The 24495-nt window shown below is 39.4% G+C and overlaps 1 protein-coding gene and 1 pseudogene across 1 annotated transcript; both read right to left on the bottom strand.

The window, feature by feature from the left end:
* Positions 1–588: 588 nt before the first annotated feature.
* IL22RA2 (interleukin 22 receptor subunit alpha 2) lies at positions 589–24190 on the bottom strand. Its single transcript, XM_039243594.1, has 5 exons — positions 23994–24190; positions 18223–18358; positions 15721–15899; positions 1861–2030; positions 589–824 (listed from the first exon to the last, which is right to left on the bottom strand). The coding sequence occupies exons 1-5, from the start codon at positions 24049–24051 to the stop codon at positions 675–677; spliced, it is 693 nt and encodes a 230-aa protein (XP_039099525.1). The 5' UTR covers positions 24052–24190; the 3' UTR covers positions 589–674.
* Positions 3723–3844, bottom strand: LOC120239382 (annotated as a pseudogene).
* Positions 24191–24495: the final 305 nt, after the last annotated feature.

Below are 24495 nucleotides of genomic sequence, written 5' to 3' on the forward strand. Positions count from 1 at the left end.
AATCTAGATATTAATCCAGAGATCATAGAAATTTTTTTCAGATGCTATTTTTATTTACATAGAATAGAAGTTAAAAGAAGATACTGATTCATTCAGTAAAAATATTTTACAACAGAAAATAAATGTGTGAAAAAGTATATTCATATAAAATAGGATATGCATGGAAAAATATTCATGCAAGTAAAAGTTCCATTTATGTAAAAATTGGCATATTTATGTCAAGTTAACTGTCTCAATAGAGAGTGAAAAAGTATTGCTTCAAGATTGCTTTCATCTGTAGCACTCTCTTAAAAACATTAATCCAACACTATTTTGTTAAATGTCTACTCTAACCTTGTCTCTTAAATGTTTATTTAGCTGTCTTACAGCAATGCAAATTGTTGTTGGGATGCTATATTCAGATATAAAGTTCTGCGTTTCAGAGAGCCTTTTATTCTTTGCCTCCTCTTTAAATTCTAATGTTTTGAGCTATGTTGCTTAAATTAGTTTACAAGTAAAATGTAAAGGAAGAAAATGGATAAACAAAGAGTTCCCCAAGATGTAATTAATGGCAAACAAGAAACAAACTGCATCAAGAAAATATATACACAACTTTCAGTGAGATCCTTCAAACCTGGGACAGCCCATTCTCAGAGAGTTTTTGATTTCCATATTGTGGAGCACTCCACAACCCTTCAAGGAAGTTCCACACATTTCTCTTCACTTCTCCGACTTCTTCTGTCTAGCATGGGCTGGTACATTTCAGCCACTACACAATAATCCATGTGAGGTGCCAGAGCTCCAATGTCAACAACTCTGTGAGCTCCTTCATATACCTTTTGTTCCTGTACATAAGGGGAAAAGTAAGATGACAAATGGTTTTCAGTTAGTCACTGGTTTGTTCTATTAAGTTGTCCATAGTCTCGGTAGTAGTTGTTGTAGGGTTTCTCGGTAGAAATTGTAGGGTTTCTTCCCAGATACATCGTCTTTCTCCAGAGTTCTAGTTCACAACCTGATAAAGAGACAGGTCATGGCTGTGTACATGCGACATGAGGGCTACTGACTGGTTGGCCCAGTGGCCAGAATTTCTTTTCCAAGAATTTGCACTGCACAGTGAGGAAAATGGAGGCGACTTGGAGACCACTGTAGACAAGAGACATGTGGCCAGAGAGACGGATTGATTGGGATCCTTTAAGACTCTCTATTTGTCCTTCCCTGTCACTTGAAAGCCTGCAGCCTTTTATTTCCTGCTTCTTCCTGTCCCTAAGATCACTTATCTATTTGGAATTTTATTAAACTCCTCACTTCTCCCTCCACTTTTCTGTTTGAACCAGTTCGAGCGAGCTTCTGTGCCACAACCATAGGAACACTGTTTTAGATGGACACCAAAAAGGAACATTCAATTAACTATCAAGCAAGATAAAGGCACAGATGGTAGATTAAAATACTATAGAAAAATTGGCATAAATGTATAATGCTGTAATCCAAAAGCCACTTAAAAGGAGTGTGTAAAACCCATAAAAATGAATATTTGTGGTCATCAAATGGAATTAAATATTGTTAACAACAATCTTAAATATGCACCAATCTTTAGACAGCCACTTTCATTTTCTTCAGATTAACCAGGCAAGATGAAGTGGAGACCAGCTGAGCAAAGGCACAAACCCCCCCCACACACACACACATACACACACACATATATCTGATGGTGATGCCGATTGCAAGTTGTTCATCAGTGGGATGGAAGTGAGAAGGAACTGAAAAAAGGTAAAGAAAAATAAGAGGGGATTGAGCGGCAAAAGAATGGACATACTTTAGAGCTAAATGTTACTTAAGTGAACAAAAGAAAGATACCAAACTTGCCTTTTCACCTGAACTTACCTTTTCTAGTGAATTGTTAATTATAAAGACTCGATATACTAGCTCATAGTAATTTTCTATTGATACATTTTTTCCTTTTTGGTCTCTATATGGTAAACCTGGAGCCTGGAGAATCACCAACAAAGATCCATTAACTTGAGTTATATTCATGACTGGAGGATCAATTTTCGCTGGAGAAAGAAGAGAATTTGACAAATCATTAAAAAAATGTAATATTTCACATGGACACGTTATACATAATAACAAGTCACTACTAAACTCAGAGATGTGGGCAAAATAATTATGAAGAAATACTGCTGACACCTAAAATATGAATGTCTGAGAATTCTCTTTGGAGACAATTTTTTGTTTGCAAAGACTGGTACCTCCTGATTCAGCTTTAAATTTTTTTTTATTTATTTCTGAGAGAGAGAGAGAGACAGTGTGAGCAGGGGAGGTTCAGAGAGAGTGGGAGACACAGAATCTGAAACAGGCTCCAGGCTCTGAGCTGGCAGTCAGCACAGAGCCCTATGCGGGGCTGGAACCCACGAACCGTGTGATCATGATCTGAGCCCGTCAGCCACTCAACCGGCTGAGCCACCCAGGCGCCCCTCAGCTTTAAGAGGACATTTATTAACATTTTCCCTAGCCCATAGTGATGGTTTTGGAAAATGAAGTGTAAAAAGTTACTTGGATGGAGATTTAAAATATTTTGTAGGCTCTTAAAGATGTGAAATTTCAAAGCAGCTTTAAAACCATTTGAAGATTTGTTGTTATAAAATTAATTCAACAGGGTTCTGTTATATACTACGGAAGAGCATGAAGGATCCAGAGAGAGAATTTTTGGTCCTTGCATTTTGATATCATTAATCAGATCATTAAGAACCAGGAAAGAAAATTGGATAAATTAACAGTCACTTTAATTTTCTTCAGATTAAGTATGGCAATTCTAGGAAGAATTAATTCCATAATGGATTTTGTTGTTGTCTTCCTTTTTGGTATTCATTACATATTTTCAGTTTGTAGATTTGTATCTTTATAATTCTTGAAAATTAACCATTCTTGATAGATAAGAAAGATGATAGCTAGATAGCTAGACGGACAGAGATAAGTACATAAAGAGCTATATATGCTTTTCTTTTGGAATTTCAGTTCCACACCTGTTAGAATTTCTTACTTGATTCTCTATAGATCTTAACTTCTCTTTTGTTTTTCCATCTGTTTTCCTCAGCAGAGTATTCTGAATGGCTTTTTCAGACCTGTCTTCCAGTCCACCAATTTACTAATTCAGCCTTGTCTAAACAGATCTTTAAGTCCCCAAATTAATTTTTTTTATTTCTATGAGTTTTTAAAAATTTTTATGTCTTTTTCAGTCTATCTGGTCCTAAAGAATAATATTTTGTCCCTTGATTATGCTTTTATTTCCTCTGTTATATCTTTAAACTTATTTATTTTGCTATTTGCTTCCACTATGGTAAATACTAGAAATGCTAGTAAGGTAGATGACTGTTTCTTCCAAACTTGCTTATATTGATCTACTACCTTGTGTTTTAAGTGCGAGCACATGTTTAAAGTTGATACTTTCAGGAGTGTCTGGGTGGCTCAGTTCGTTAAGCATCTGACTTCGGCTCAGGTCATGATCTCACGGTTCGTGGGTTTGAGCCCCCCCGTCGGGCTCTGTGCTGACAGCTAGCTCAGAGCCTGGAGCCTGCTTCAGATTCTTGTCTCCCTCTCTCTCTGACCCTCCCCTGCTCACGCTGTCTCTTTCTCTCTCTCAGAAATAAATAAAACATTTTAAAATAATAATAAAGTTGATACTTTCATTTTTGCTGCTTTGGAGCAAAAATTTTTAATTTAATTTAATTAATCTTTTTAAATCTGGGGAAAGTACAGGTGAGTTCACCTGCTTGAGGAAATCACAGGGGTCAGAACGACCTGAGTGTAAGGGATGGTCTTTGCCCTGAGAGAACCATGTGATCGAGGTCTCCCCTGCCAGGTTAAGTATGAATTTTTAAATTAAAAAAAAGTTTTTTAACGTCTATTTATTTATTTATTTATTTAGCATGAGAGAGACAGAGACAGAGCATGAGCAGAGGAGGGGCAGAGAGAGAGACCCAGAATCTGAAGCAGGTTCCAGGCTCTGAGCTGTCAGCACAGAGCCCGACGTGGGGTTCAAACCCACAAGCCATGAGATCATGACCTGGGCCAAAGTTGGTCACTCAAACAACTGAGCCATCTAGGTGCCCCTGAATTTTTAATTTTAAATAAACATTTATTGGCCTGTAAAGTAGATACTGACAAATAAACCATATGGCTCAATAAATCTTTACAAATAAACACTCCTGAATAGCTATTATCCAGATTAAGGAACATTACTAGCACCTTGGAAACCTCCTTCATGGTTCCTCCAATTACTTAATCCCAGAAGATAACCACAGTTGTACTGATGTGTATTACCATATATGTCAGTTTTTGAAGTCATGCAATATACACTTTTTTTGTGACTGGATTCTTTCTTTCTCTATATATATCTAGATCTAGGTCTACAGATATAGATATAGATATAGACACAGATATAGATAAAGATATAGATAGATACAGACACAGATATATAATTATGGGCTGAATTTTGTCCCCTGAAAATTCATAGGCTGAAGTCCTAAGCCCCCTGTTTCTCAGAATACGACCATGTTTGGAGACAGGGACTTTAAAAAGGTTAATTAAAGTAAAATGAAGTCCTATTGACTTCATGGGTGATATTGGTGGGCCTTAATCCAATATGACTGGTGCCCTTACAAGAAGACTCCGACATGCGTGAGCACAGAGGGATGACCACGTGAGGACACAGAGAGAAAGCCAAGCCAAGGAAGAGAGGCCTTAGAAGAAACCAAACCTGCTGATACTTTGGTTTTTGACTTCTGGCCTCAGAACTGTGGGAAAATAAATTTCTGTTGTGTAAGCCAGGGAGTCTGTGGTACTCTGTGGTTGCCCTCGCAAACTAATATATATATTATATAAAGTATATAATAATCCATATTGTTGCATGTATCAAGAGTTCATTCTCTTGATTGCTATGGAGTATTTTTTTAATGTTTATTCATTTCTGAGTGAGAGAACATGAGCAGGGGAGGAGCAGAAGTGGGGAGGGGGACAGAGGATCTGAAGCAGTCTCTGTGTGGAGAGCAGAGAGCCTGACGCGGGGCTCAAACTCACGAACTGTGAGATCATGACCTGAGCTGAAGTCAGACACTCAACTGACTGAGCCACCCAGGTGCCCCTATATAGTATTTAATTATATGTATATCACAATTTATCTATTCACAGGCTTAGGTTGTTATATCAGTTTAGCTTTTATAGATATTTCCATGCTTCAGGGAACCTACCAGTTAATATTCCCTTTAGTGGTATATGAAAGTCTCATTTTTCACATTCTAACATTTGGCATTATTATTTTTTTTAATTAATTTTAGGCATTCTGGTAAGTGTACAGTACTAATTCACTGTGTTTTTAAGTTGCATTTTCCTGACAACTAATGGACGTGTTTATTGGCCATTTGGATGTCCTCTTCTGTGAAGAGCTGTTCAAATCTTCTGCCCTTTTTTTTAATTGGTTGTCTCGTCTTCTTCTTATTAATTTGTAAGAGTTCTTTGCACATTCTGAACACAGTCCTTTGTCAGATATAGCACTGTGAATATCTTCTCACTGGGATTTGTATTTTCATCATTTTAATGGTTCGTTTTGATAAAAAGAAGCTCTTAAATTTAGTATAGTTCAATTTACTGGTCATTCCCTCCATCAGCAGTACTTTTGGGGATCTGCCTGTCTCAGAGTCATGAAAATATTCTCCTATGTTATCTTACAGAATAGTAGGTGGCAAACATTTTCTGTGAGGTGCCAGATAATAAATAAAATGCAGCTTTTGGGCTGCATGTGTCTCTGTTTTAACTGCTCACTATGCCATTGCCTGCAGTGTGAAAGCAGTCCCAGGCAAAATGGAAGGAAATGGGTGTGACTATGTTACAATAAAATTTCTTTACAAAAATAGAAGCAGGTGCTTTGGCTCACAAGGTGTAGTTGCTAAGTTTTATTATTTTCATCCAGCCAGATTTGGTCTTGTAAACAGGTGACGTAAGGGAACAAGATTTATTACTTTTCCAATTGATCTAGTGTTGCACATGAATTTAGCCTCAGTCCTTCTATCTTGACCCAGAGTTTACCTTCTGGGCCTGCACTCGGAGGGCTACATAACTATCCTCAGGTGCAAGGAAAAACACAAATAAGAAGACAAGGGTCAATATTCCCTGATAATGGTTATTTATGACACAGTTTGCATGCTTTGTCCTTGAGATAATGGCTATTCCCTTGAAACTCCCCAAAACCCTGAGCCATGCCTTCAAAATAACAAATGTTGCCTTCCATACCGGGATAAGGGCTGCTCTCTTTATCGCTTTGTAGCCTTTTTACAATAACTGGTCAATTCTGTACTGCCCACTTGCCTGCTTGCTCATTATAGAAAGCCCTAAGTCCTTGGACTCGGGGCCACACATTTAGAGTTCTGTGTTAAGTCTGTGCAGTCCCAGCGAGTATAAAGACTCCCTTAATTTGGCTTCAGCGGTCTCGGTTGGTCCCAACGTCTCTCGGCATAACAATCATCTCATTTAGACCATAGTGATGACGCTGAACTAAACCACGGACACAAATCAAATGACTGTATACCTGTGTTGTGTTGCTTCTCAACTCTGGGATTTGCTTTTGTGTCTGCAAGGTATCTCTGTCAAGATGGTGTTTTCTGAAACTTGAAAGTTGGATATATCTGAATCGCAAGCCTTTATGAATTTAGGAAACATCTGATAACTAAGTCAAGAATGAATCATACGCCCTTCTTTGTTTCCTCTCTTTCTTGGGAGGGCTTTTCCTAGTCTGCTCTTTTTTCTTATAGGAGCTCTTTGACCGGCTAAGATTTTATGAGGGTGCTAATTGTAACTCCCCACCTTGCATAGACCTACAACCTTGTCTCCTGCCCCAAGGGTGGGGGGCTGTTGCCACTTAGGGGCTAGTTACCAAGTCTGGGAAAATGCCCTCAGGACAGCGAGACTTCACTTTGTTTACCCTCTAGTTTCCCGTCTGGGAAACAGCTACTGTTTTCCAGCTACTTTGCTTTGCAGACCCAGGAGATTTCCTTTGTTTCCTTTCATGTTCCTCTGCAGAGTTAAAAAAAAATTATGTTTTACCAGACTTTCCAAGCATTTTAGAAGAGGACAGTTTCTACCGTCACAAATACCCACCCCATTTAGTCTGAAACCAAAAGTTGTTAATTCACTTCTCAATTGTCAGCAATTTTGTCTAATTGGTTTGAAGATGAAGGATTTCCTGCTTTGTTTACACTTAAATTTTGTGAAGTGGTTGACACTTAAGCCTGTTTGTAATTTCCTTGCTCCAAATTCTAGTGACTGTAGACCCCTTGTCTGTCCCTTACAAGGTGAGAAGAGTTATTGCTTAGTTTTGTAGGCCAGTTTAATGTATGCTTAACTTTCTCCTGGATTAAAAACATTTTTAACAATCTTGGCACATATCTAGCACAAAAGAAACAAAATGCCAAAAAAAAAAAAAATCCAGTTCTCTTTTTAAAATGTGACTCTCAGTTTAGACTTAACTCAACTGGTGGACATTAGTTAAAGATGGATACTGGCAAGGTTAAATACTACTGTGTATTTTCTTTCCCCACTAATGTATTTATGTGTAAACTGACTAATCCTTGTTCCTTCTGGCCCAAGTTATTATTATTGAAGAATTTTCTTTCAATCACATGCATGCAGAATCTGTCCTTTGAATGTATGCATTCATTATCTTAGATTTGTATTGCTTAATGTGATATTTAATCTGAAATACAGGTGATGTATATGTTTCAAGTGTTGGTCTAGAATACCAGTGAGCCTGGCTGCAGACATCACAGGAGCCCCTACTGTGTGGTCTGTGCTGCTGAGCTTTGTAATGGAGTGACCATTCTTGACCCATGCACTGACTTGCGATTTTGTTGTAATGGACGATTTAAGATGACTTGATCTCCCAAGACTGTTTTACTCGACTCTTCTCTCCTTGAAGCAATTGCCTTCCAGAGCATTCACAAATATATGGACTCACTGGTTTCCTCCTACCTTGTACTCAGGCATCCTTTAGACACCTGGGTTTATTCAACACTCCTTCTCAATACTTTCTGCCTAGACAATCCTATCAATGCCAATTGTACTATATGCAAATGACTCACAAATGTGTGTCTAATAGAGTCCTGGATCTGTATAGGTGTTTCCTTTAGATATCTGAAATCATATTCAAAACTGACTTATGGTCTCCATTACTCTGCACCCCATCAAATTGGTCTTTTCCCATCCAGCCTCATCAAAAACTATCTCAGTGATACATCCAGTTATGCAAGCCAGAAGCTTGGAAGTCATCTTTGATACGTTCTTCTTCCTTACTTCTTTTTTTTTTTTTTAATGTTTTATTTATTTCTAGGAGAGAGAGAGAGAGAGACAGCGTGAGCAGGGGAGGGTCAGAGAGAGAGGGAGTCACAGACTGAAACAGGCTCCAGGCTCTGAGCTGGCAGTCAGCACAGAGCCCGATGCGGGGCTCGAACCCACGAACCGCGAGATCATGACCTAAGCGAAAGTCGGACGCTTAACCGACTAAGCCACCCAGGCGCCCCTCTTCTTCCTTACTTCTATATGCAGCCCGTCTCCAAGGCCTGCCAATTTTTCCTACCAAATGTCCCTTCGATGATAAATTTTCTATAGTTCTTTCCATTATCCTAATTTAAGCCGAATCCTGACTCTTACCGGCTATTACAAGAACTCACTAACTCACTTCCCTGCATCCAGTCTCTTTTTTTTGTGATCTGTATTTCCACAGACAGCCCAAGTGATCTTTTCAGTACACAAATCTGATGACATCATCCCCTGATTAAAATCCCTTTCTATTTTTTCTGAAGAATGTCATAACCCCTTACTAGAACATTCTCATTCCTGGTCTGTCTCTCTTGTCCCATCTTATTTCCAGCCCCTCTGCCTGACCCTCATCAACATGCAGCTGTTTTTCAGTCTCTTGAACCTGTCATGCTTCCTCCTGCCTGAGGGCCTTGTCCACCTTTTCTTGTCTAGTTAACCTGTATTCATCTTTCAATATCAGCTCAAGTGTCATTTCCCGAGATATGCTTTTCCTGATATCCCTGATCATGTCTCTCCTTGACTAGGCTCTCATAGCACTGCGGGTCTCTTTTGGACCACCTGTCCTTGGTATCATTTTATGTTCATTTGTATTATTATTTTATTAAGATCTGTCTTCCCCATTGAATAGTAATCTCTATGAAGAAAGAAACTTCTTTGTGTCTCATGTGCTTGCTATTTTCTCCCCAGAACCTAGTATAATGCCCAGAACCTAGTAAGTGCTTTATAAACACATGCTGAAGGAATAAAGTCATTCAGCCATTGCTGAATGATTTTAAGTCTTTCCATTAGAAGATCAGGCCTATTCTCAAACTTCACAGCTATTTTCAATTCAAAACAATATGGTTTTAGGTAAGACTGACATCATACTGAGCCTCAAATGCTGCTTTAACTTAAGGAGTTGTTTTTTTTCTTAAATGTTGCTTTGTCCCTACATAGATACTAGGAGTCAGAACCCCTTAACCTAAAACAACACCCTGTTGTTTAGAAACGTGTCTCAGGCTGAGTCAGTGCATTCAGTTGATTCATTAGGCCTGTATCATAGGCTCTAGGAACACGCTGTTCTATTATCCTAGCAACGTGTTTCTCAAAACACTTTTTTCAGAAAACCTCAAGACCTGCGGCAGGAGAGGCAAAACTGGAGGTAAAGGATGAGGCAAGTGAGCAGGGCTGTTGCTCTCTCTTCAACAAGAGTAGCTCCAGTGTTGACCGTGTTATGCATTGACCGTGTTATGCACTGCTTTCTTACTCTCTTAAGTGGTCCTGGCTTTAAAAAAATTTTTTTTTGAGTTTTTCCCTTCCTGGGACAGTCATACAGAAAGAACACAAACCTTTCTTCATGCAACACTATCTCAATTTAAATAGAATTGAGTCAAAACTTCAGCTCATCTCACCCAACATCGTTGGCTAGTCTTACCAACTAGCCTAACGGATCACACTGAAGAAGGCTTTGTTTGCAAATAAATTTGAAGTTGACCCCATCTGGAAGTTTGAATATAGTAATTAAACTACTCTGCAAATTCCCCTCACCGCTGTGTACCAGCTTAGTTGTACAGTCTCCTTTTCCTCCCTCAGAGAATTGTTGATGGAGTGTGTTGGGCTTGAATCTCAAGTTATTCCAGGAAACACTGTGCTGGATGCCATGGATAGTTTACTCGATTGCCATGCCACTCTCTTACTAGTTGAAGATTTGACAAACTAAAGATGTCTTTTTCTTTTTCTTTAAATATTTTTTTATTTATTTCTAGGAGAGAGACAGTGTGAGCAGGGGAGGGTCAAAGAGAGAGGGAGACACAGACTCCGAAATAGGCTCCAGGCTCCGAGCTGGCAGTCAGCACAGAGCCCGACGCAGGGCTCGAACCCACGAACTGCGAGATCATGACCCAAGCGAAAGTCGGACGCTTAACCGACTAAGCCACCCAGGTGCCCCTAAAGATGTCTTTTTCTAAATTCCATTGCATCTAGCATTCTGTAAATGATCTAATTAGTTTGGATTTAATTGGACGTTGTACTAGTTAGATCATTAGGGTGAGATTTGGAAGGCAAGTGAAGCAATAATGCTACCAGTTTTATGATAAGTCTTTCATCCTTTCCTAGAGGGTAATTGCGAATTAGAGAAAGGTAAGTGTAGACTCTGGCCAGTAATGGGACCCTGATTCTGAGTTGATAATAATTTCTGGGGACTCAGATGCCTCTTTTAGTGCATTCTTACAGTAGTCAGGCAGTAAAAGTAAATTTAATAAGATATACACCACAACTGACAGAATCCATTTCCAAGTTTATTTCCATTTCATTGGCATGGAGGGTATTATGGGATGAAAGGTCAAGTGGAAGCCAATGGAATTCTTCTTTTGGACAAAATTTATGCATCAAAAACACTTTGAAAAATGCAGGGGTAGTGAAATGTACCACTTCCCTCATTTAACTCATCTATTTGAATTGTTTCCTCCTCTCCCAAAACCATAGATCTTAAATAATAAGAAGGATAATTGTAAATGTACTTAGGTGATGACCATGGTATAACTGCTATTCAGTTACAGTGTCTCTGTTTTCGAGTCAATCAATATAGCTATTGGTTGGAGAATTTTTTCCTTCTTTTGTCCAATAATTAGAAAGCATCAGAACAATTTCCTTTCACTTGGCTTTCATAGTCGTGTGGGCCTCTATCACATATAGTCTACAGAGTCTCTGATCTTTTTACCACAAGATATCATGATATTGCTTGAACTTGGTATGCCTAATGTCCTAGGCACTATAGATGCTTTAGTAGGAAACATGTTATAGAAACATGTTGGAGTTATATTTCCTCTGGGGTTTGTTGAGATGTTTCCTTTCAAGTGAAAGACAAGTTGTTTCATTTTGCATCCCCTACTGCTAAGAAAGTTTCACTGGTTTGTTGGGCCTCTATGCATTTTGTAGGAAACACATATTTCATTTAGTTGTGCTACTCATTTACAAAGTAACCCATAAGATTTTCAACTTTGAGAAGGACCCAGACTAAATGACAGACTTCTCAACTAGTTCATGTTGCAAAGGAGAAAGATGTCACTACTTGTCTTTTATGATCCAGAAAATCCAACAATCTTCAAAATATCTGTGGCAGATCAGGATGCTATTTGGAGACTGTGGCAATTCTAAGTACCTGGATTTCTTGGAACAAAGTCATACCCTCTTTAGAAAAAAACTATGTTTCTTTTGAAAAAAAAACTTCAGACTTCCTTGTCACTGAGCCCTGATGGAAAATGAATGCTTGAATCAAAAGATACCAAGGAGCCATGTGGTCTGAGTTTCCTATCATAAGCTGGGTGTCCTCTGATACAGAAAGTCATAAAATGCACAAAAACATGACAACAGCAAGTGGAAACAGATTATAGGAGTTTAGCCTCTAGCAGGTCTTAGCATCAAATGAATTTACAAAAGTAGGTGGTCTGTCCTTTCCGCACAACTACACATACTGTCTGATCATTTCTTCTTCCTCTATAGTTATGGCATCTTGAAGAGTCCCCTATGACTAGTTAATTTAAGAAGAAAAAAGAAAAAAAGCCTGCTTCCCAGAAGGTTCTGCATGACATGATGGCGCTGGCCAGAAGTGGACTGCTACAGCATTATACACACTCAGTTGGGGGCAGGAGGTCTGGAGAAGAGGTATGTGGATGGACTCTGAAGCAAAGATTTCTATGTCCATGTGAATGCAAAGTAAAATCCACCCACCAAAAGGAAGCTTTCAAAAATCTAGGTGGATATGAAATTGCAAGGGACCCAGAATAACCAAAACAATCTTGAAACAGGAGAACAAAGTGGGAGGGCTCATACTTTTCAATTTCAAAGTTTGCTACAAAGCAACAGAAATTAAGATAGTGTGGTACTGGCACAAAGATTTATGTATAGAACATTGAAACCAAAGTGAGAGTCTAAAAATAAACCCACAGGTCTATGATTAGCTTATTTTCACCAAGAGCACCAAGATCATTCAAAGGGAAAAGAATAGCCTTTCCAACAAATGACACTGGAACAACTGGCTAGCCATTTATAAAAGAATGAAGGTGGACCCTTACCTCACACCATACATAAAAACAAACTCAATGGATCAAAGATCAAAATGTAAGAGCTAAAACTATAAAACTCTTCAAAAAACATCAGATAAACCTCCATAGGCTTAGATTTGGCAAAGGATTTGTAGATATTACACCAAAAGCATGAGCAACAGGGAAAAAAATAGATTGATTTCATCAAAATTTTAAAAATGTGTGCTTCAAATCGCTCCATCAAGAAAGTGAAAAGACAAACCACAGAATGGGAGAAAATATTTGAAAATCATATATCTGACTAAGGACTGGTATCCATAATAAATTAAGAGCTCTTACAACTCAATAATAAAAAGATAAGTAAGCCAATTTAAAAATGGGCAAAGGAGCTAAATATATAATTCTCCAAGAGAGATACACAAATGGCCTATAAGCACATGAAATGACACTCAACACCATTAATCATCAGGGAAATGCAAATCAAAGCCACATGAGCTATCACTTCATACCCACTAAGACAGCTATATCAAAAGGTCAGGTATGTGTTGCTAAGGATGTGAAGAAATCAGGACCCTCATACACTGCTGATGGGAACGTAAAATGGTGCAGCTGCTTTGGAAAACAGTATAGCAGTTTATCAAATGATTAAACATAAAGTTAATATGAGATCTAGGGATTCTACTCCTGTGTATATACCTACAAGAAATAAAACTATTTGTTTCCACGCAAACTTGTGTATGAATGTTTATAGAAACACTATCATAGCTAAAATGTAATAACAATTCAGATATCTATCACCTGAGGAATGGATAAACAAAATGTGACATATTCTTGTACTGGAATATTATTCAGCCACAAAAGAAGTGAAGTACTGATACACAATACAACATGAATGAACCTTAAAAACATGATGCTGAGTGAAAGTGGCCAGTCACAAAAGATCACATAATATATGATTCCATTCATGTGTAATGTCCAGAACAGAGAACTTTATACATATAGAAAGTAGATTAGTCATTGCCTTGGGCTGAGGGGCTGGAGAAATGAGAGAATAGGATGGTCATAGCTAAAGAGTAGGGCATTTCTTTTTGAGGTGATGATAATGTTCTAAAATTGATGGTAGGTGATGGTTGTAATATCTGTGAATATACTAAAAACCACTGAATCATACACATTATATAGGTAATTATAAGGGGTACCCATTATATCTCAATAAAATTGTTTTAAAAAATCTAGATGGAGGCAGTGAAAACTTATTTCCCCAGTGTTTCATACTTGCTCCATAGGCTTATGAACAAAATGGTTGTGTGAAAGGAATGGAGGCTTTATACAGATTCAACAATATGGACCTCCTTTTTCAAAGCTGAACTGATACACTGAATATCCAACTTCCTTGTAGAAGAGGACCAGTATAGTTCACTTTATATAGTATACATATCTCTATCATCTCTATCTCTATCTCTATCTCTATCTCTATCATCTCTATCATCTCTATCTCTATCTTTATCTCTATCTATCTCTATCTCTATCTGTGTCTGTCTGTCTGTCTATCTATCTATCTGTCTGTCTACCTACCTACCTACCTACCTACCTATTTTATCCCTTCCAACAGGGAGGGGAAAGGGACAGGGGAATAGACAGTTTGCTGATTATAGATTTGTCTTCTCTGCTTCAATGCTTTTATCTGCAGTCCCTCTGACTACCCCACCATGAATGTAATGAATGCCTCATTCATGAACATAGTACCTGATGATACATTGCTTATGACAGAAGAATTAAGTTAATATGGAAGAGGTGAAGTCAATCTCATACCCACAGGAGTATTTGACCTTCTGATATATCTCATCACTTAGAAACTCTTGCTTTTATAAAAGGAAGATAAAGTGGCTAATTGAAAACTCAGTTTGAGAGCATCTTGTGAAGTTGAACATGAACTAGTATATTCTTGTGACCAACATATGGTGCTATTTCTTCCATAGACAGCACTTACTGATCTAGGATATAAGAAGTGGAAATGGGAGGGGCAATTCTCATGGTTAAACATGATGAACAACTCATGAAATGGCTTGTTTCCCATATACTTGATTATAACAACAATGGTTTAAAAAAATTGGAAATTGAGGCCTCCTCTTGTTTGAGCTCTTCATGCCATCTAACCAACAAGGAAAAAATAAGATCCTTGTGTTGTTTAGGGCAATTGGTTCTGACTATCTAGGGGAAGCAGAGTTGCTATATATACAACAGGGTCAGGTAAAAGTATGCTTGGTGTCACCTGGGGTGCCTCTTAGAACTCTTACATTCAGTGATAAAAATCAATGTAAGATTATGTTAAACTAATATAGTAAAGATTAAAAGGACTTAAACTCCTCAAGAGTGAGGAGCTGAGGTACTACCTGGAAAGAAAGCAAATGTTGAGTTAATAATGAGAGAGAAGTTATAAATACTAACTACAGCTACATGATTAATCACAGTTATGAGGACTGTGGTAAATATCTATACTTTCCTTCTTGCTTTGTATGCATATTTTTGTACATATAGATTAAACACTTTCTTTTTACTCTTTTCCTTTTGTTTATTATTTTACATAAGGTCTGTTGGTCATGGTTTCTTAAACTTATATTTTATATTATATTATTCTAGGATTATGACTGAGAAAAAGAATATATGTCATTGAGGAATGGATACAAGAGCAAACTTTTGGTCTTCCCTTTGGGGAAATGACTAAAGTTTTAATTTCCTCAACAGAAAATCCTTCTGAAGAGTATTTTAAAGAACTTACTTCCTATGCTCAAGAAAGGACTACAGCATTATGACTCCTTTCCTACTGTTTAAAACGACTTTTTTCCTAGCAGGTAACAATCGGGTAGCAGTCTAGACTGTGGGTTCTGCAGTCAGATGCAGTAGAATGGAATCCTAACTTGGGTTGTATGGGCTGTGAGACCTGGCCACCTACTGAAGCCTCTGTGCCTTGGGTTTATGGGCTATAAAAAAAAGATAGTAAAAGTCATCTTCTTGGGTTGTTCTGAGAATTGGATCAAAGGAGATGATGGTGCAGACCTGAGCAAACATAGGGCCTGCTCTATGGGACTCCTCGGGGTTGGGAAGAGCAAATGCAAAGGAACTCCATGGAACTCACTTTCCCACCAGGGAGTGAAGCGCTGTGTCATGGTCCAGTCTGAGCGGATCCCAGCTGAGATGGTCCTTACCCTCCCATAGTAAGGCTCCTGTATATCTGATGTTTCATTAGTAAGGTCACAAAAGGATTCGAGAATACCCCAACAGTCCTCTTTATTTTTCCATTGTCTCTGTCCATACCTAGAGAAGGAAAAGACAAAGATCTGAGGTGTTTTTTTCCTTCCCATTGAAGGAATCATCCATTTTTTCAGTCTAGGAATATTTTAGACTGGTTGAGCTCTGTCCTCCAACATCAGCACCCCTGTGAAAGCTTATGGCTACTCTCAAGTACCTTTTACAAATCTTTTATTCTTATTAATCAAAGTGCTATCTTGGTGAAAGAAAAACACCTCTGTATCCATAGCAAAGGGATTTGGGGGTTTTTAATACTTAGTGAAGTTATTCTTCTAGTATATGAACGAACTTCCACTTTGAGTACTAGCTTCCCACATCCTTAATGCTTCTGAGGTTTCAACCCTGTGGTTTTCTTCACTTCTCATCAGCCTGCTGTTGAGTAATGTGGCCAATTCTGAGAAGTTGCTACCACTTTTTTATCTCAGGTATTGCTTACCCAACACATCTGGTCAATCTTTTTGTTGAAAATGGGGCAGAGGTTGTAGTGAGGGAATCCTGGAAGGAGGAACTAGATGTGAGGGAGGGGAGACCATGAAGGAAAGGTCTGAGACAAAGAAACAGATAGGTTGACTCAGCCCAAGACTATGGGATGGTGTAACAGCAAAAGGGAAGATTAAAGCTTCCCTTCTTTTTCTGTCACAATTCAGAAAAGACACAAGAAGATGATGGTGGAAACAGAGTGGAAATTAGAAGCTGGGGTGAAAGTCTTCCCAAAATATTTGTGAAAAGACTTGAAATCTAGCTTTCTGGCCATACAATGAGGAATACTTCTGGCATCTATACTCTGTAAACTATATAATGGCAGCAGTTGCATTTTATCAAAGGACACCATTAGAGCATAACCGTAACATATATTGAGTACAGTTTTGATGTCTTTTAATTGTTATTTATTGTTGGGACATTGTCTTTGCTATCTACATTTAGCTGTTGTGGCTGGCTTCTCTCTTAATGTGATAGCTCTTTTTTGTTGTTGTTGTTCTGTCCCAATAGGACATATATTAACAGTAGCCCCACATGAATGGAATAGCACCAAAGTGAAAGATTTCAAAAATATAAATCTGCATTGTGCTCTTGAAAATACCATATAAAGAGGAATGGATCCAGGCATTCTGAATCCCATACAAGTTTGGGGGTATTCTTTAAGAAAAAACATTACAAATATAAAATCCTCCCATGGGAACTTAAACGTTAATCTTCATTAGTTTCATGGTAAAACAAGTTCTAATCTACTTTCAATACTAGACCATAAACAGGCTCTATTTATACTGCATAAGGTGGAAGTATATAAAAAAAAAAAAAACCCATCCCTATATTCAACTATGCACAAATCTCCTTTGGGGATGGAGTTTTTATTATAAAGATGCATAAATTTTGCAGCTGCTACACAAAATATGTTGAGAAAAGCAGCAGTAGTTAGAGACTGAGAAACTTCTGGAAATAGATCTTGTGAAGGGAGCAAGAGATTAATTAATGGGAAGATCTGACCTTGAGCCTACCCCCATGCCAGAGAGACATGGAGGAATTGATGGAATAAAAATTGAGAGTTTGATCCACAGCTACATCTGATGTTCTGAATTTCTAAGGAAGAAAATCATGAGAGCGAAAGTGCAATATCTCCTGTCTCAGTATGTCTCAGCCAGCATCTTAAACTATGAAAGAGGAGGAGGAGGAGGCCCAGAAAACCCCAAGAAATGTACGAGTGGGAAAACCCACCATTTGCATATCAGGAGCTTCTGTTTCCAGGCCTGGATCCAGGAAAGGAGTTGATTATATCTGGGTTTTGATAATGATCCACCAGCAACAGCCTGAGGAGCCTAGAGAGGGGCATGCAGCAGCGTGCTCTGGTCTGTGTTCCTGCTTATAGGAGCCATTCGTTTTTGCAAAGAATTTTCTAAATTTTCAAAAATGGCTTTTAAATTAAAAAATGTATTTTGGACACTCATGTCCCACGGCTTGTTCTTCAATTATCAATAGCATCACCTTAGTTGAGTACCTACTATGTGCTAACCAATTTGCTTCCAGCATTCACTAGGCAAATGTATCCTGAGAGGCCTCGATGTGCCAGGCTCCATTGTGAAACTGAAGGCTCAGCCTGTAAGATCCCGGTGCTGGGTCTCCAAGGGATGAAACATCTCCCCCAACAGACTCACATCATCATGCATTTTGTGTCCCCAGGCAGCCTTCAAGGAGACATGACACGCCTGCCCCCACTTCTACTTCTTCTCAACCTCTCTGAAACTGAGAAAAAGATCCTCACACTCCACTGCATTCTAGAACATGAAATTCTAGTGACCATCTCCATCAGCTGGAGGAAGCTCAAATTACTTACATTTTATATTGCACAAAATAGATACTGCTATTGCTGGTACAAGCCCTCCCAGGCTGCCAGTGCAAAATGTTGTGAAAATTTTGAGATCGAAAATGTACTCGCTGAGGCATCAGAGACTCATGGGCTGACTGGGTTTCTAGAATAAAAAGGGAAGGAAAAACAATGAACACTGATACAGGCACTATTGTTATTAGCAATTCTTTTCAATGGAATATCTGCATCAGGATTTCCTAAAGTAATTGCTGTAAGTGTAGACGGTGGAGGTGGAGCCTGGAAGTCGACATTTTGGATCTTGAATGTGACAAGGTTTACACACACTGAAGTTTCAGAACAACTGTGTTCCGGACTACATAAACATAAAGGATATCCTCCCACCCCATTCCCAAGCTCCAGAGGAAGTAAATAGCAGTAAAAAGAAATATTGTCCTCAGTTCCTTCTATGATGGTGATGGAATATAATGACCAAGATGAAAAGCCCACACCAAGGCCACCTTCCATTTTATTTTATATTATATTATATTATATTATTTTATTCTATTTATTTATTGTCAAATTGACTAACATACAGTGTGTAAAGTGTGCTCTTGGTTTTGGGGGTAGATTCTCTTGGTTCATCACTTCCATACAATACCCAGTGCACATCCCAACAAATGCCCTCCTCAATGCCCATCACCCATTTTCTCCTTTCCCCCATCCCCCTCACCCCACTCAGTTTATTATCTGTACTTAAGAGTCTCTTACGGTTTGTCTCCCTCTCTCTCTGTTTGTAACTATTTTGTTCCCCTTGCCTTCCCCCATGGTCTTCTGTTAAGTTTCTTAAGATCCACGTATGAGTGAAAACATACGATATCTGTCTTTCTCTGACTGACTTATTTCACTCAGCATAATACCTCCCAGTTCTATCCACGTTGCTGCAAATGGCAAGATTCATTCTGTCTCATTGCTGAGTAGTATTCCATTGTACATATAAACCACATCTTTATCCATTCATCAGTTGACGGACATTTGGGCTCTTTCCATAATTTGGCTATTGTTGAAAGTGTTGCTATAAACATTGGGATACATGTGTACCCCTACGAATCAGCACTCCTGTATCCTTTGGATAAATTCTTAGTAGTGTTATTGCTGGGTCGTAAGGCAGTTCTATTTTTAATTTTTTGAGGAACCTCCACACTGTTTTCCAGAGTTGCTGCACCAATTTGCATTCCTATCAACAGTGCAAGAGGGTTCCTGTTGCTCCACATCCTCGTCAGCATCTGTTGCTTCCAGAGTTGTTAATTTTAGCCACTCTGACCGGTGTGAGGTAGATTCTCAGCCTGGTTTTGATTTGTATTTGCCTGATGATGAGTGACGCTGGGCATCTTTTCATGTGTCTGTTGGCCATCTGGATGTCTTCTTTGGAAAAGTATCTATTCATGTCTTCCGCCCATTTCTTCCCTGGATTATTTGTTTTGGGGGTGTTGAGTTTGGTAAATTCTTTATAGATTTTGGATATTAACCCTTTATCTGATGTGTCATTTGCAAATATCTTTTCCTATTCCTTTGGTTGGCCTTTAGTTTTTCTGATTTTTCCTTCACCGTGCAGAAGTTTTTATCTTGATGAGGTCCCAATAGTTCATTTTTGCTTTTAATTCCCTTGCCTTTGGAGATGTGTTGAGCAAGAAATTGCTGTGGCTGAGGTCAAAGAGGTTGTTGCTTGCTTTCTCTTCTAGGGTTTTGATGGTTTCCTGTCTCACATTCAGGTCTTTCATCCATTTTGAGTTTAGTTTTGTGTATGGTGTAAAAAAAAAAAAAAAAAAAAAAAACTAGTCTAGTTTCATTCTTCTGCATGTTTCTGTCTAGTTCTCCCAGCACCATTTGCTAAAAAGACTGTCTTTTTCCATTGGATGCTCTCCTGCTTTGTCAAAGATTAGTTGGCCATACATTTGTGGCTCCAGTTCTGGGTTCTCTATTCTGTTCCATTGGTCTATGTGTCTTTTTTTGTGCCAATACTATACTGTCTTGATGATTACGGCTTTGTAGTAGAGGCTAAAGTCTGGGTTTGTGATGCCTCCCCCTTTGGCTTTTTTTTTTTCAACATTACTTTGGCTATTCAGGGTCTTTTGTGGTTCCATACACATTTTAAGATTGGTTGTTCTAGCTTTGAGAAAATGCTGGTGCAATTTTGATTGAGATTTCATTGAATGTGTAGATTGCTTTGGGTAGTATTGACATTTTAACAATATTTATTTTTCCAATCCATGAGCATGGAATGTTTTTCCATTTCTTTGTGTCTTCTTCAATTTCCTTAATAAGTTTTCTATAGTTTTCAGCATGCAGATCTTGTACATCTCTGATTAGGTTTATTCCTAGGTATTTTATGGTTCTTGGTGCAATTGTAAATGGCATCAATTTCTTGATTTCTCTTTCTGTTGCTTCATTGTTGGTGTACACAAATACAACTGATTCCTGTACATTTTGTGCCCTGCAACTTTGCTGAATTCATGCATCAGTTTAGCAGCCTTTTGGTGGAGTCCTTTGGGTATTCTATGTAGAGTTATCATTGCTGTCTGCAAAAAGTGAAAGTTTTACTTCTTCTTTGTCAGTTTTGATGCCCTTTATTTCATTTTGTTGTCTGATTGCTGATGCTAGGACTCCCAACACTACGTTAAACAACAGTGGTGAGAGTGGACATCCCTGCCGTGTTCCTGATCTTAGGGAGCAAGCTCTCAGTTTTTCCCCATTGAGATTGATATTAGCTGTGGGCTTTCCATATATGGCTTTTATGATGTTTAGCTATGTTCCTACTGTACCAACTTCCTTGAGGGTTTTTATTAAGAAATCACCCACCTTCCTAGGAGCCATTATGTTATTGCTACACTAAGGTGAAATCTGGCCTGGGATCAATTTTGGCCCTAGGAACTTAGCCCAGAACTCGGTTTCTCCTTTCTCAGGTTCTTTCTCAGTCTCCGGGTCTTGTCTCATTGGCCTTTAACCTCTAGCAGATGATGTGGCTTTCTTGCAGGCGGGTGAGGCTTTGCCACCTGGTCCTGAATGGCTGCACTCACCAGCTTGCAACGTATGTTCAGGGACCTAACCATAACTGCTGAGATGAACCTGTCCATGCTTTCAAGGGAGACTGCACAAGTCCCTGTTGTCTTCTGAAGAGAGTCATGACAATAATTGTGGCAGGAGAGGGGATCACTGCGTACTGGCGTAGCTTGTGCTTTCCTCCTCAAATCATTGAATGAGTGACCCAATCTCACCTGCATTCAGTCCTGTGGAAGCAAGAGATCTTGACAAAATTTTATTCCGGAGTCTGAAGGAAACTAGAATAAGTCACTAAAATATGCCTCTTTGACATAAAAAAATATTGTGAGCTGAAGGCACTTAAGAAGGAGCAAACACAGGAAAACCTTCTCCCTTTTCTGCCTAAAGGCAAGTATACATTCTCTTTTTACTGGAGACGGGCTTATCAGCCCAGAATGGCACCAGAGGAATCTGCGAACAAACTTTCTTCCATTAGTTTCCTCCCATGTGTTTATTCCCCTTACCACAGTCTGCAGCCCATGGAAGCCTAAAATTGCTGTCATGTGTCCTGTCACATGCCTGCAAATGTGTTGTTCTTTGAAGATGCTAGATGAGCTGGAACGCTAAACTGCCCTTTGAGTTATTTAGGTTCCTCCCTTGTGGTGTGTGCTCGCTGCATGTATTAATGAATGATTTGTTTTTCTCTTGTTAATCTGCCTTTTCGTTAACCAGCTGACAGTCTAAGTTGGACAGACATGAAGTTTTGCCTCCCACCAAGTGCAAAGTTTCTGATCAGGGAGAGGAAGTCGGGCAGAAAGAGAGGACGTCAGGAAGTATATCCTGGTCTTTTCCCAGAGTCCATCTTCCGCCACAAACCCCCCTTCTCCAGGGTGGCCTCCTGGCTCCTGCTTGCCTCTGTTGGGTGTGGTCCCGCCCCAGGATCTTGGCACTGGCCTTGCTTCTCCCTTGGAATTCCGCATGCCTCATTTCTTTACCTCCTTCAAGTGTTTGCTCAAAAATCATTGAGATGTCAGAACATACTTCTGAGCCCTGAGCCCATGATCTCAGCTCTGAACATTTAAGATTTGTTGTATCCTACTAAAGGAGGCTGTTTCCTTAGGTATTTATTTTTACCAACCAAATACTGTTTGTTTGGGTTTTTTTTTTTGCTTTTATATTTATTTTTTGGAACTTCTTCAGTGCATCAAATGGTGATGTGTTCATGGTAAGAGGCTACTGCCACCGTTGATTTTTCTCACCAAAATCACTACTGGATCGATCCTAGGTAGTACATAAACATTCCAGAAGTCCTAGAACATGATGAACACAATTTCCTGGAGCCTGAGCCTAAGGCTGATCTACCACCCTGAAGAGTGTCAACTCAATGTCCTTTATCTCCTCCATCTCTGCATTTTTTTTTTCTCACTTTCGTAACACCACCTCCACCACCACCACCAATAATAGCAAATCTCAGTAGTGGGCACTGCAGGCTTGCACCTGCATTAACTCATGTAAACTGCCCAGCTCTTCTATGAGAAAGGCACTATTGCAGTCTCCCTCTTACAGACAAAATCGGTGAGGCTGTTTTTGTACCCAAGCATCTGACTGCAAGACCTGCCTGTCACCCACCACAGAAACCAAGAGCAAAGCCTCAGGAGAGAGAAGTTAATGGTAGGGAAAAAAAAAAAACCTGAGAGCCTGAGGATATTCTTTCCCCTCCTTTTTCCCTCCCCCTCCTTCTGGCTGGCATTCGCTGATCACTGGACATGTACAAACATTAACCATTTATCAGACACGGTGCTGAAAGCTTTACGTCTCATTTCATATTCACAACCACCTAATAAGGTAGGCATTTTTATTAGTACATGTTACACATGGGGAAGCTGAGGCTTAAAGACGTTGTGGATCTTGCCCAAAATTACAGGTCTGGTAACATGTAGAGCCAGAATCATTTTGGCAGTGCTTGAATTCCTGCTGTATTTTGCTAAACAAGTCCTTGCTATTGCTGCAGACCAAAGGTATCCTGTACTCAAATCCACACATTTCTGAAAGACGAAGGATTGAATTGTTTTTATGTTATCAGTCACTGAGCAACTCTAGTCTTGGGAAAGTTACTTGAGCCACTGATACTGAGAGGTACCTGTTAACTTGGGGTTTTGATGACTTTGATCAGAGGTATCATGGGATAAGCAGATGTTCTCTGCTCTTGGAAAGTTCTCTGTGAAGACCAACAGCAAATTCTTACATGTAGTTTGTGGCATCTATACTGTGCCAGGCACTGCTCTAAGCACTTAGTGTATATTAACTGATCCAGTCCTCACAGTGACTTACAATCCCCATTCTACAGATGAGGAAGTAGAGGCACAGGGGGTCAAGTCAATCACCCCAGGTTTTCTAGATGGCAAATGACAGAGCTGAGATCCAGGCTCAGGCAGTCTGGCTCAGGAGGCTGCTCAAAAACACCATGCCACAGTGTTCCTTGAGGGCAAAGGAAGTGCTAAGGAGACAGAGAGATGGATGTCCATTTGTCCTGTGTGAAGTTTCTCGTATGCCTCCTCTTTAGGAGCTACTTATTAAGGCCACGTGGAGTTATTCAGGCTGCAGACAGAAATTGACCCCATGTCTGTTTGGATCATTCCACGACAGAAGAAAGCTGACATTTTTTACAAAGCCCAGAGAAGCACTTGTGCCATTTCTAACAGTCCCTGGAGCAGACTCAGACGACAAAGCCATGAACAATAAAAAAGAAATGGAGCACTTACCCACTACAGTCAGGAAGAAACTGATGAGGAAGCCTAGAGAGCAATGTTTAGGCGTCATGGCTGCAGGGTGACTGGTCAGACCACCGGTGTTGCCCTCAATGAGAGCACAGCTCTGGACAGAAGAGGAAACTGTAGAGTCCGCATGCTGGACATCCCCTCGTGGGTTTAACCGGTTCCTTGAAGGAACTACAATTTCATTTTGTTAATACGCTATATTCCTTACTATTTTAGGGTTCTTGTAGTAGCATAAAAATCACCAAAAGGCATTTGCTCTAAGTCACTTCAGTGTGGCAGCTTGTTTTTGTTGGGACTGGGACTTACTTAGCTTTGAAAAGGCAGAACACTGAGGATTGGTTGAACGGAAGGCAGGATAGGGCAGAAATTGTGCAAGGCACTCAAAGGTGAGGGAGTAACACAATTTGTGAGCCTTCAGGGGATCTAGCCTCGGGAGCCAGAGAGGCTGCCAGCCACCAGGACTTGGCTGACAGAGTGATCCCTGAGA

The sequence above is a fragment of the Hyaena hyaena genome, unplaced genomic scaffold (assembly GCF_003009895.1).
Source record: "Hyaena hyaena isolate Hyena2069 unplaced genomic scaffold, ASM300989v1 scaffold_229, whole genome shotgun sequence".
In the NCBI taxonomy this organism is placed as follows: domain Eukaryota; kingdom Metazoa; phylum Chordata; class Mammalia; order Carnivora; family Hyaenidae; genus Hyaena; species Hyaena hyaena.

Coding starts and splice junctions, on each gene's coding strand:
- IL22RA2 (XM_039243594.1), bottom strand. CDS start 24,051: ATGACGCCTAAACATTGCTCTCTAGGCTTCCTCATCAGTTTCTTCCTG. Junction 18,359..23,993: donor TTTCTTCCTGACTGTAGTGG/GTAAGTGCTCCA, acceptor TTTTTATTCTAG/AAACCCAGTCAGCCCATGAG. Junction 15,900..18,222: donor TATTTTGTGCAATATAAAAT/GTAAGTAATTTG, acceptor TTCCTTCTCTAG/GTATGGACAGAGACAATGGA.